This window comes from Diorhabda sublineata, chromosome 2, assembly GCF_026230105.1.
Source record: "Diorhabda sublineata isolate icDioSubl1.1 chromosome 2, icDioSubl1.1, whole genome shotgun sequence".
Classification (NCBI taxonomy): domain Eukaryota; kingdom Metazoa; phylum Arthropoda; class Insecta; order Coleoptera; family Chrysomelidae; genus Diorhabda; species Diorhabda sublineata.
The window spans coordinates 9,512,259-9,525,069 of NC_079475.1; the positions used below are offsets into that span (position 1 = coordinate 9,512,259).

Here is a 12,811-nt window from a genome sequence, read left to right on the forward strand (position 1 = left end):
GATTCCGGGCTCATAAAATTTCAGGTCCTTAACAGCAAAAAACTGAACCAGTGCGATTGAAGGTCATCATCATTTGTGAAAATTTCACCAATCAAAGAATTATGCAAACTCCGAGGTAAATGGTGATCAGATGCTGCCAGATTATGTAGAATGTGGTATCACTTCCCAGCCAAGCTCTAATATTTTTCCACGAGTTTCCAAAGATGTGTGAGGACTTGCATTATCACGGTGGAATACTAAACCTGTCGGATTTGACAAATATCGCCGCTTTTTTTTATTACTTACTCCAGTTTCTTGTTAACAGTAAACATCAGAATTGATCGTTTGTTTGCTTGGAAGTAGCTCAAATTTGTTGTTTTTCAGCTTTCGATGTGGTTTGTGCTTGTTTCTCGTGGTTGCTCCAAGATCGTTATCAAACTATGTTATTTTACATCACCAGAGATGATTCATCTCAAGAAAGGGTCGGTTTCAATTCGTTCAAGGTGCATATCGCAAACGTTGATTCTTTGGTACTCAAATATCAAGCTTCTTAACTAACCCAAGACATTCTTAGTGTTTTTAAATTATTGTTTCCGATACATATAGCCTCTTCGCAAACTCTCGAATAGATATATGACGAACCTCTTTAATTATGACTTTGATTTGGTCATCAACTTTAGTAGGCCGACCAGAGCGTTACTCATCTTTGAAAAATTATTCAAAACATAAAGCAACGTTCTCTATAGTGAAAAGCGAAAGTACTTAGTTGCCTAACTTAAGATATATTTATAAAAGCAGACCAAAACATTAATATAACCATTTAGAGAATTAACTACACTAAGTAAGTTGCAATTGAGCATTGACTAGCTCGCAATTCAAATAAAAACAGCTAGTAACATGAAAGAATAAATATATTGTTTTCAAGTTGACTAACCTAAAACACAATTATCTTGAAAGGCATTTCTCATTATTATATTGGGTCTTTGTTAGCTTTTTTATGGAGGGAATGTCATCCACGTCGAGTTCTCAGTTTTATTAAAAAATAAAAATAAACTGTTTTTAAAGACAGAAATAAATGACGTTTAAAAGTTTACTTCAATTATAATCAATTCATTATTAAACGAGATGAAATATAACAGAAATTTATTACTTTCATTTCGGAATGGAAAATAAAATGAAATTTTCTAAAAATGTGATAACCATAAAAAACTATACTTTCTATATTGTCATTGACATTCTTAATACACTAACAACGACATGAACACGAAACTTTACACTAATTAACGTACGTTTCGATAACCAAGTTATCGTCTTCAGAGACTGAAGCTTTTAAACAATTTGTTCCAGAAATTCTAGCTTAGTTGTGATGACACCACGGCCAACAGATGAGTTTCTCAAACCATACCATAGATTGAGTGTTTTTATAGGTTATATTAAAGTTGACATTAGCAAAAATTTGATTTTAAATAGAAGTCGTGGATTTGCAAGGAATAATTGGGGAATAATTGGTTACAAATCGAATACCTGCACTGTGAACAAAGTATCTTTGAAACAGAACATCACAAAATACTAACAAAAGAAAAATATAGAGGCCGCGGAAATGGACTACTTAAGATCGTGCAGGATATCCAGCAGATACGAAATGAAGTTAGGTCACGAGTTCAGAGAGAATACAGAATACCGCAGAATAGAAGGAGTTGAGGAAGACCCTCAAGGACCTGGAAGGAAGGAATTGAACAAAATATGAAAGACATAGCTATCCAGGAAAACGAGTGGATAGATAGAAAAGAAACCTGTAAGACCCATGCTGTATATATATTCAAAAGGAATATGACCGGAGTTATTGATCCAAAAATTTATGTCTGTTCTAAGTAAAAAATTGAGGAATAGGAACCAAGGGCCCACAAAAATCCTTTAGAGCTTATTAAAAGTTTTAAAAACCTTTTTCCAGACTTTTGACAAATAGGAGATAAACATATCGAATAAGGGTTTGGCTCTTACTCTACCTGGAGGTGGCGAATTGATTGAACGGATTGAAAATTCCATTCGGTATCTCTTATCCATCTCTGAATCCATTTGTCTAATTCGTAAGTATGCTTCTCAAAGTACAGAAAGATCGTTTCACTACTCAGCGTTAAGAATTAGTTTTGGGCTCAATATTTTACAATGCAAATAAATGCACAATCACTTGCTAATTGAAAACAAATCGATAAAAATTTTTTCCGCATTTCGCAATAATTTAAGGGCTTATTTACTGGAAAGTGCCTTCTACTTTGTAAACGACTTCTAATAATATTATTCAATTCTGGGAATACTGAAAACTGGTTTAATTTTGTTTTGGACTCATATACTAATCATTATTTATTACTATCACCTATAATTTTATAAACATTGTGGTTTTGTTGGGTATAATGGAATTATCGCATTTGTATCTTTATCTAGTTTTTTCTTGTTTGTTTTTTAGTTTTCAGAATCTTTTTCCTACAATTTTTTAACAATAAGGCATTTCTCTGTTTATATATATATATATATATATATATATATATATATATATATATATATACAGGTAAAACAACCATAAAAAATCTTACTCATGATATAACAGGTACAGGAAATTCATTATAATTATCATTCATAGAAACCTCATAGTTTTGATGGATAATTGCCGTCATTACTTGCGGAATAAGTGATTTCTAAAAATCATATTTATGTATCGAGTATGTCTTCATTTAGTTTTGTTTCTATTTTATTCAAAAATATAAATCTGCCAGACATCGAGTAGTATGGAGAATCTCCTAACAAGAGTATTAAGAATTCCGTTTGTATTTATCCAAATTTTTCGATGAAAAGAATATAAAACTTATAAAAACAATCTCTCAGAACCATTCAAAAACTATTATCTTGGAGAAATAAAGCAATATTTTAATAATTGAAAATTCTTCAATAACCTTTTTGAGATAATGAATCGTTAAAAACGACCTGATATTTTTAAGATAAAAACTCTTACCTTCGTTCGGCGGAGTTGCCGCTTTCCTTTGTACCAAGTGATTATTGCAGGAGGTCTCGATCCTGCTGATTCACAAGTTACTTCATAACGTTTATCGGCAACTAAAGGGCTTTCCGTTCTGAGAATGGTTGCAGTAAGGGGAGGTACTGAAAATATAAACAATACCATGAAAATATTGGAAAAGGAACAACATGAAAACTTATGGAAACCATTTGAATCTACTAGGAATACAAGAGGTATGATAAGTTTGTATCGGTATGAATAGATAAGGCGTGGATATGATCAAACTCTCAATATTCTATAAAAGTTAACTGAGAGTTTCTTGTGTAATTTCAGTAATATCATAGTCCATTACTAAATGAATAAAGGGTCTTAAACGCTTAATAATACTTTTAGTTATAAACGATACATCAAATAAGCATAAATTCCAATAAAAACCCATTCAAAATATTAATCTTGTGTTAGTTACATTTGAAACAATATTTGTAGATTGTTACGTTGGGTTAGGTTAGCTTTTAACTATCTCTTATCCCTTATGGTAGCCCCAAAATCTACAAACAATGGTTCATATTCCAACAACGGAATATTGCCACATTTTTTTAATCATTTAATCTTCAAGAATAAGTTGCTTTCCACTTTAGCTAGTTTGGTAACGTGCAGACCTGAAGCTCATGAGAGCTTCACATGGTTATGAAATTGCAATTCATCTACAATTATTTATAAGTGAAAAGACTAGACTGAAATCACCTTGAGAGCATCAAGCATAGAATTGTGTTTATTATGACTTCCTAAAGATATTTTGCAACAATTCAAAGTCACATTTTGGTTAGAGCTTTCTATTTTTGTTATGAGATTATGATCAATAGTGGAATTTTAAACATTGGCTTATTTCAAGATGTGTATAAAAGTTTAAGCATTAGTTTATATTCGTACGTAAGACTGCTCCAAGATAATAATAGAAATTGAGCCTTTCCATCACGTCAAGTTATAAGTTAATGAAAATGTAGAAGATTGAAATATTTCTTGACATTTGTAGCGAAGCCTACTTCATTATATAGGACGAAATTGAGCGTTTCCACAACATGTTAAGAGGTAAGAAAAAATAAGGAAGATTAAATAATTAGTTGATAATTGTAGATAAGACTAATTCCAGATATGAAAAAGATTGATTCTTTTGGCTCTCTCCCAAAATAATAATATCCCAGAATTTTTGTAGAAAAAGTAGGTCATTTAATGGAAAGGGAATTTCTGAAACTGTTCAACATTTCTCATACATAGTGATTAAATCTTGAGCTATACTCAACTGGAAAAATTTCGTGCACATACGATTCAAATGAATCATTATTATCAAGTTTCCTGTTATCACTGTCAGAATTATCTATATTGTCACTATCGGCAATGTCATTTCCATCAAAATCAATCTCAATTTGATTTATGACTACGTATATAGTCGACTTCTACTTCTTGAAATATTTTTAAGAATTCTCTGCACTAGTTTTCAAAATTTGATAATACATTATCATTATATTGAAGATCTCAAAGCTTTGCTTCTTGGTATTGAATGGACTTTTAAAACTCATTTTTCTATCTAATCACTATTACTGAACCCAAATAGTTTTTTATCATATAATAAGATTACAAGTTATCATATTTACAGATACTCACATCGTAATTCTAAGACTACAAACGCTTCTTTCGGTTCTGTAAGTTTAGTATTGACAGCCTGACAAGTGAAGAGGGCATCGAGGTCTTTTCTACTAACAGAAGGCCATACAAGAACATTTTCTATGACATCTCCAGCATTATGCTCATATTTATCATCGACTATGAGACCATTAACCAACCATCTGACAACAGGTTGTGGGTGGCCTCCAACAGTCCGGCATTTCATCGTTATGTCATCACCTTCATCATGAGGACCAACAGTTCCATTCAAAAGTCTACCGTACTGATCCAATATTGTTGGAGGTTCGGGAGGAACTGTAAAACAAATATTCATAATTAGCACCAAATAATGTTTTTTTATTTCATGAAATACTTTTCTACAATCACACAAGGAGAAGGGTTTTTTGTTTGTCATACAAGGAAAGTTGAAGGCTTCTTATGAAAATCATTTCATTCATGTTCAAAATAATCATCAACTATATCAATACAAATTTCTCACTGCTTGAAACTGTGATGCCAGTCATCTCATTCTTCATCGTGAAACGTCGACCACGTGAATGTTTCTTCAGGTTGAAGAATATCAGCAAATAATAAAGCAATAACTGCAGGTAAATATTTTATAATTAGTTTATTATTTGTTATAAATTGGGGAAAAATACGATGTCAACAATCATCAAACGTTTTTTTACATGAAGATAATGATGCAACATTTAATTTGCTGCTACGAATCTAACACCAGGAGTTGCTTGTATCGCTTGATATATGCTTCTCAGATCCAACTCGATCATACGTTTCATTCTTTCAATGTTTACTACCGTAAATGAAGATTAGGATACATCAACACGTGCCTTCTCACCGAGCGCTAAATGTGACATTTTTGGTCTGTTTCATTTTCCAAAATTTTAGTTTTCATGTTTTTCTTGGCGATCTTATAGATTGCTCACCATTCCTCTGCCTCCTTCTTTTCTTGGTAAGTTCAATCAGTCGATGTCTGCTCGCGGATGTAGAGTACATGGTCTCGGTGTTCTGGTTCTGGAATCTATCGTTATATACCTGGATCCATTTTATGGCACTATATTATAGTTTGTTTCTAGTATCAGTTTAGACTCTGATCTGAGTATTATATGTTCACTGACCTCTATGTTCTTTTTTGTATTTTTCCTATAATAAGGCATTTCACAAAAGTGAGCTGCTCCGTTAGTTAAATTTCACTTTCTGATTCTCATTCTTGCAGTATCAATTATTATGCGATCTCAATGATGTCTGAATCAGTCCGATTGAGTATCCGGAACCTTCCTTGTAGTTACTCTTGTTAATAACTTGATCTTGGATAGCCATCATGAAGCCTTCGGTTTCCGGAAAGAGAATTTCCGTTAGTAAACTATCAGTGTGAAGCTTCTTTGTCAACATGTGGCTGGTTGAGGTTGTGATGATATATACACGTTCAGTGCCTTCCATGACCAGATCAGATTTGATGATGCGAGGTTGAGGTTTCTGATTTCCTATAAAAGAATTCACGTAGTTTAATTACTTGTGGAGAGTATAAGTTAAGAAGGTCGATGAAGCCTCTCCCATCCTCATTTCGGGGTAATTTTGTTCTAAAAATGGTGGTGTTTGCAGTTCTTCGTCTCAGTCTTCGAAAACTCTCTATCTCTGTTTTAGTATACTTCAGGGTCATAAATAAGATAGTTAAAAGAGGCGTAGCGAGGGAATTGATTCCCTGCATTCAATTCGGACTTAGTGAATAAGTGATTTCACTCTTATGGTGTATTGATGGTGGATTCTAGCTTTTGCCTGCTTCTGGTCCAATTACTTAGCTTATTGAAATCCTAGGTAGAAGGATGTATTGATATCTAGTTAGTCTAGACCAGTTCCATGCATAAAAAATATAATGCGTTACCATAGCAAAGAACAATAACTTATTAGAAGTATAAGTGTAAAGTTTGACGTCAAAAACGTAAACCAGAGTTACGCAATAAATTGAATTAAAAAAGATTTCCACCGAAATTGTGAAAATCGAAAAATTGGAGTATCGAGCCATCATCAAGTACCTGTATTTAAAAGGGTTAAGAGGTAAGCAGATTTACGAAGATATGCTTAATACCCTTGGTGATCAATGTCCTTCGTATGCGACCGTGAAAAATTGGACTGCAAGCTTCGAAAGAGGTAATTTTTTCATTGAAGATGATGACTGATCGGGAAGGCCAGTTTCTGTGTCTCTGTGTTTTTGATTTTATCAGACCATCGGATTGGGCTAAAACGGATATCTGAGCACTGAATATTTTATACGAACGCGTTCTTCATATAGTTCACGTCAATTTGGACATAAGAAAAATTGCTGCAAAATGGATCCCCAAATGTTTCAATATTGACCAAAAGGGTAGAAGCATAGAGGTCGATCTGTGCTCGATTAGAAAACGATGTAGACTTCTTAAACCGAATTGTTACTATGGATGAGACTTGCGTACATTACTACAATCCAGAAACAAAGCAACAATCGATGGAATGGCGACACTCTGGTTCTCTCCAAGACCTAACAAGTTTCGTGTCCAAAAATCTGCTGAAATAGTTCTTGCTTCAGTTTTTTGGGATTGCTATGGACTAATCATGATTGATTTTTTGGATAAGGGTAGAACTGGAGATTACTTTTCGACATTACTGGCCACTCTACAGGAAAAATTAAAGAGAAAAGAAGCGGAAAGCTATCCAAAGGTGTTTTGTTCTTGCAGGACAACACCTCTGCTCACACATCTCATGTTGTCATCCAAAAAGTTCGTGATGTAGGGTTAGAATTATTAGAACACCTCCCTTATTTACGAGATTTGGCTCCGTCCGACTATCATCTCTTTCCTCAACTGAAAAAAAGTGTGAAAGGTCGTAAATTTTTTTCCAACGAGGAGGTTATAAAGGCTGTGGAGATCTGGTTTGCAGAGTAAGAAGAAACACTTTTTTGAAAGGTCTAGAAACGTTGCAGGTTCTCTGTAATATATGTATCCAATTAAGAGGAGAATATGTTGAGTAATAAAATATTTTGACAATGAATATCTCTGTTGGAGTAGGAGTTTTGCACTTAGACAGTTAAAACTTCATATGTATTTAGTGGAGAATCGATTTGTTAGATCGAGGTAATTGATTTGAGGCTTATTTGCTGCGTATAGCTTGATATCGTCCATATAAAGAAGATGTGAGATGGTACAATTCGTGACTCTGTTAGATTTACTTATTTATATTTATTATTAGGCACAAAGCATAATATCTGTTTCTTAAGTTCAAATTTATTGACTGAAAAACTTTTGGATATTATATGATTAAAATTACGGATTTTGAAGCACAGGACACGAAGTCGATGTCCAATTTATGAGTTTAGTAGATAGAATTTTGTATAATTTCACGGAAAACTACGAAAACGTCAATTCTATGATAATATAAATATGAATTTATTCACAATATTGATAACCACTAGTTTTTAACTTTCCTAAAATGGATTTTTCATAGTAAATTCGATTCATTTACTCTATAAGAGCATTAACACAATTAATACATAAGCTTACGTAAAGGTACTTGAAATATGGAGATGTAAGTGCATATTCCAGTCCAATTATAAATAGAGCCAAATGAAAATTTTACTCATCTCCTTTACTCGGAAGCAGCGATGAATAATTCATAAGATTTTATTCATGAATATATGCAACTTTGTGAATGTTTTATGAATAGTTTCTTTGGAATACATATTTTGATAACTTCTTCATCTCAATACGTCAGTTGAATTGATAGGATTCCCCTTTTACATTTTTAGAGAATTCATTGATGATTATGTATTATTCAAATGACTAATCCACCTCTACTTTTTGGTTGAACTATAAACTGAATGTTAACTTAAGCGATAGATGACTTTCTGATTTTATAAAATAAGTGTTATAGTTAATAAAGTTTCGAGTGTACTTATTAGATGATTATTTCCTTCTGTAACTTGCTGTATGGTTTAAAATCTATTATATTGTGACAAAAAGACATCGGCACATAATCTGCCAGCGCCGGTCATAGCGTATTGTAGTGGAAACTATAATGTGACGGATACACAGCTGCACGTCATCCAACGGCATCAGTGATAATCGAGGTTGATGGAAACTGTAGAAGATGGCGAATTTCTTTATTTATTATCAAGTAATCATGAAATATTTTCTGGAAATTATTGTAAATGGACTGTAGTTTCTGAAAAGGTGTTGTCTATTATTGGACACAAGATTATAAATAATACAAGAGCTTACAATAGAGCAGTGGAATGAATATTGAATATACGCAGCGAGGAATAAAAGTAATTAGTGGTTTTAGCTTTGTAGTTAGTGTCATGAGGTTTTTAATGTAAAATTACGTATGATTTTATTCACGAATCGTTATCCAAGAAACTTTATAATACGTGGATGGTCCCAGAATGATTTGGCCCAACAAAGAAAACACAAAAATTTTCGATAACCTTTTTATAATAAAATAACTCCTCAAAATAGCCAATAACTGCCGACATCACCTCTTCACTGTTGGAAAATCGTTGACCAACGACCCATTTTTTTAAGTCTGTTAATAAAAAATTTTCCAAGGAGGTTAAATCTGGCAAATGGGGTTCATGAACTAGCAATTCAAACTTCAACTCATTGATTTTGGCCATTGCAACAACCGATGTGGGACCTGGTGCATTGTCTTGTTTTTGCTTGATTACTTCACTTAAGCGTTCTTCCTTTTCAGTACATTGTGTTGTTGTTGTTCTATTTCGGTTGTGGAGTGATGGACCCACGTTTCATCTATTGATATGAAACGATGCCAAACACTCGATGATCAAGATCGTCAAGACTCTGTTTTTGTTCCATTGTGAGCAAAAGTATCTTGTCCAAATTTTCATGTATCGCACTTTTTGAAATGCTTACTATGTCCGTTAGCTCACGCATTCTCAGTCGACGATCATCCATCTTTAAAATTTCTGCAGTCTGGTCTTCAAGCAACTACCTTCAATTCTAGATCAGACCAAGTACTTCTGGGACCATCTTCGTATATATTCGTCATATTATTCTACGCATATAATGCGAGAAAAAACAAATTTCTGGATTATAAAACGGTGTCGTTATTAAAAAGTAATGCAGTAAATCCTTTCAATATTAATCGGGTCCCACCTTAATCTATTCAAAATTTCTTGTGGTCTTAAATATTGGCAACTTGTAGTAATTTTTCATGGGATGTTGCGAAGCTTGAAGCTATTACGAAGATTGTTTTTAATTGAATACCCAGTCTCTAAAGACCAATTACAGGAAGTATTTTTATAACACCCATTTATCTACCGTTTCGGCTCAAATCCGACAAAAGATTGAAAAATCTACCGTAAAAAAGGCCAAGCATCATTTAAGGTTTCTATCCTTCACTTAATTAATATTTTAAAGGGTCATTTATCTTTGTAATTAATGATTCTTAAATTAATATTTAATTACCGGAAACGCTTTGCTCCTAAACCGGCTTTGTATTTATCTGTTCTGGAATAATACTGAATAGACTTTCGAATAAAGTTGATAAATTGTTTACCACAGGCTCGTAGTATTCAATCATCATTAAAAGCAATTTTTTTTTTGAAAATTTCCGAGTAATTTGAACGAATACTTTCGTTCCAGATGCGTCATGGTTTACGAAATCGAAACGACCAACTTTCCAGATTAGAAGTTCAGTTTTAACAAGGTTTTATATACCCACGTTAGTTTGAGTTACTGGATTGTTGAGGGCTTAACACAAGCACAGTTAGTTATATGAAATATGTTTTGAGATTTTTCCAACAAATAAACAATAAGATTTGTGGTCACTATTAATCTGATTTTCATAACCGTCTTCTTCAAATGTTGTAGCAACTTATGATATAGTCCAAGCTCCTCCCAACTGAAGCTTCGTAAAATGCATTATCAACTTTTTTTTCTCCATGTGTGGGAGGCTGCCACTGCCCGCCCCACCCACGGAGTCACAGCTGACGGTCGCGGGTGTTCATAGTATAAATCCCTGATGCATTTTACGAAGTTTCTCTCAAGAACAAATAATATATCTGGCTCCTGGACTAATAGAAGTTTGAGTATAACGACGACCTCACATCTTTCCCCATTTCACATAAAAAATACCAAAATCCTGTTCAAACCTCTGCTTTACGTAATTTTCTTGTGGAAATCCATTATTATCACTTTGTTTTGTTATGTGTAATTATTGTTTTCACTGCAATAACTTTTAGTGTTGGTAGATATCGCAATTACGTCCTTTCTGGTTTCTTTAAGCGCTTACGTCTTTTCGAATGGCGTTTAGGTCGTCACACTTTCATCATTGTATCAAAGAGTCGCATTAGGACAATCATATTTTTACGAAAATTGAGAAATTCAGGTGAAAATTTAGTCATTTTGACAAACGTTCTCAAATATGCTTTCATATAAAAAATTTTCAGAAATATGGGGAAGATTGACAAAATAATCAAATATTTCAAATATGCATTTGGTATGGACACTACTCTCCACTTATAATACAGGGTGTTCCAAAATTATCTTTACAACTTAAAAAATTCATAACTTGGAATCATAAACAAGATATTTATATTTTGTCTTCTGCATATATTACTACAACGAATGAAGTTTTTTTTTCAATAGTCTGAACAGTTATAAGTGAAGATGTAGACACCACAACAGAAAGCACAATGCGTGTCATGGTTCATAGAGATACACACGTTCAACGGAACTTCAGGACAAAATTCCAAAGAGACCCACCATCCAAACCTTCTCTCCGTGCATGTCACACAAGCGTTATGAGCACCGGATCAGTATTGTATGAAAATGGAGCCGGATTATACAGCATAAGTCCAGAAAATGTGGTGCGAATACGTCAAACATTCCCTCACAATCCGAAAACAATTCGTCAGGCTTCAAGGCAACTCCAAATGCCTACAACCACAATCCACAGGGTTCTTCATAAATAGTTGCGTCTGTATGCCTATAAGGTACAGTTGCTGCAAGCACTGTTACCAACAGATCCACCATACGTGTGGAATTTGTTGTAGACATATTACAACGTATTGAGCATGATGAAGATTTCTTGAAAAAGGTGTGTTACAGTGATGATGCCACGTTCCATGTGTTTGGTACAATAAACCGTTATAACGTACGAATTTGAGGTTTTGAAATCCCACATCCTTCAACGAGACAACCCAAAGGTTAATGTTTGGCGTCGGCTTTTGTACTTCAAAATAATTTGTCCTTTCTTCTTCATAGAAACCACAGTTACTGGCTGCGTGTACCTGGATATGATTCGAAACTTTGCTCTTCCTCAGCTGGAAGAATTACAACCGATTGTTTACTTCCAACAGGATGGTGCACCACCACACTGGTTGACAGCAGTCAGGACTCTCTCTTCCAATTTTTGAGGTGAATTTACCTCTGACCGAAGAGGCCAATGAATCAAAGCTTCTGCACCTCTACCAATCCATCGATTCCGAAAATAGTTACTCAACTGATTAAAACACCTTCTATAAAAGTGCGGTGGAGCTCTAAAATAAAAAATAGAGATCTTTCCTCGTTTAGACTTAAATTTTTATATATCTCGAATCAATAATTGCTTAAAAAATCCTGGTACAAATCACCATTTAAATTTCCAGGTAAAATGTGATAACCTATCAATTTGTCACTTAAAATTGTTGCCCAAACATCAATTTTAAATGAGTGTTGGTAATGTCATAACCTTTTGACATGTGGATTCTCATCATGGGAGTTAAACATACCTTATTGCATAAAAGTTGCCTCGTCCTTAAATAAATTTTAAAAAATTTGGATTGAGGACTCACATTTCCTGTAATGTTTGACAAAAATCTACTCTAACTGGTAGAGCTTTTGGACTTGGTCTGTAATGATAAAGATGTAGCTATTGCTCTTTAAGTATGCTTTAAGTACTTTAAGAAGACGCATTTGTTTCTCTTGCCACATACCTTATGTTAACTGTTGGATTTTGATCAACTAAATTTAAAATAATATTCCCAGTTTCTTGACAACGTTGTTAAATGGCTCTAAATGTATTTTTACTTAGTAATTTTCGTCGTGAAAACTTTTCTGCATAAAGCGGAAAAGCTGCACTAGATTTTTCTAAACGTTAAACAGTTCAATA

The 12,811-nt window shown here is 33.6% G+C and overlaps 1 protein-coding gene across 1 annotated transcript in view; it reads right to left on the reverse strand.

The window, feature by feature from the left end:
• Positions 1-12,811, reverse strand: part of LOC130440591 (hemicentin-1) — a 304,911-nt gene that overhangs the window by 100,606 nt on the left and 191,494 nt on the right. The window contains exons 4-5 of the mRNA XM_056773852.1: positions 4,652-4,966; positions 2,987-3,132 (exon numbers count right to left, since the gene is read on the reverse strand). Of these exons, the coding sequence (XP_056629830.1) occupies positions 2,987-3,132; positions 4,652-4,966 (461 nt within the window). The remainder of the gene's footprint in view (positions 1-2,986; positions 3,133-4,651; positions 4,967-12,811) is intronic.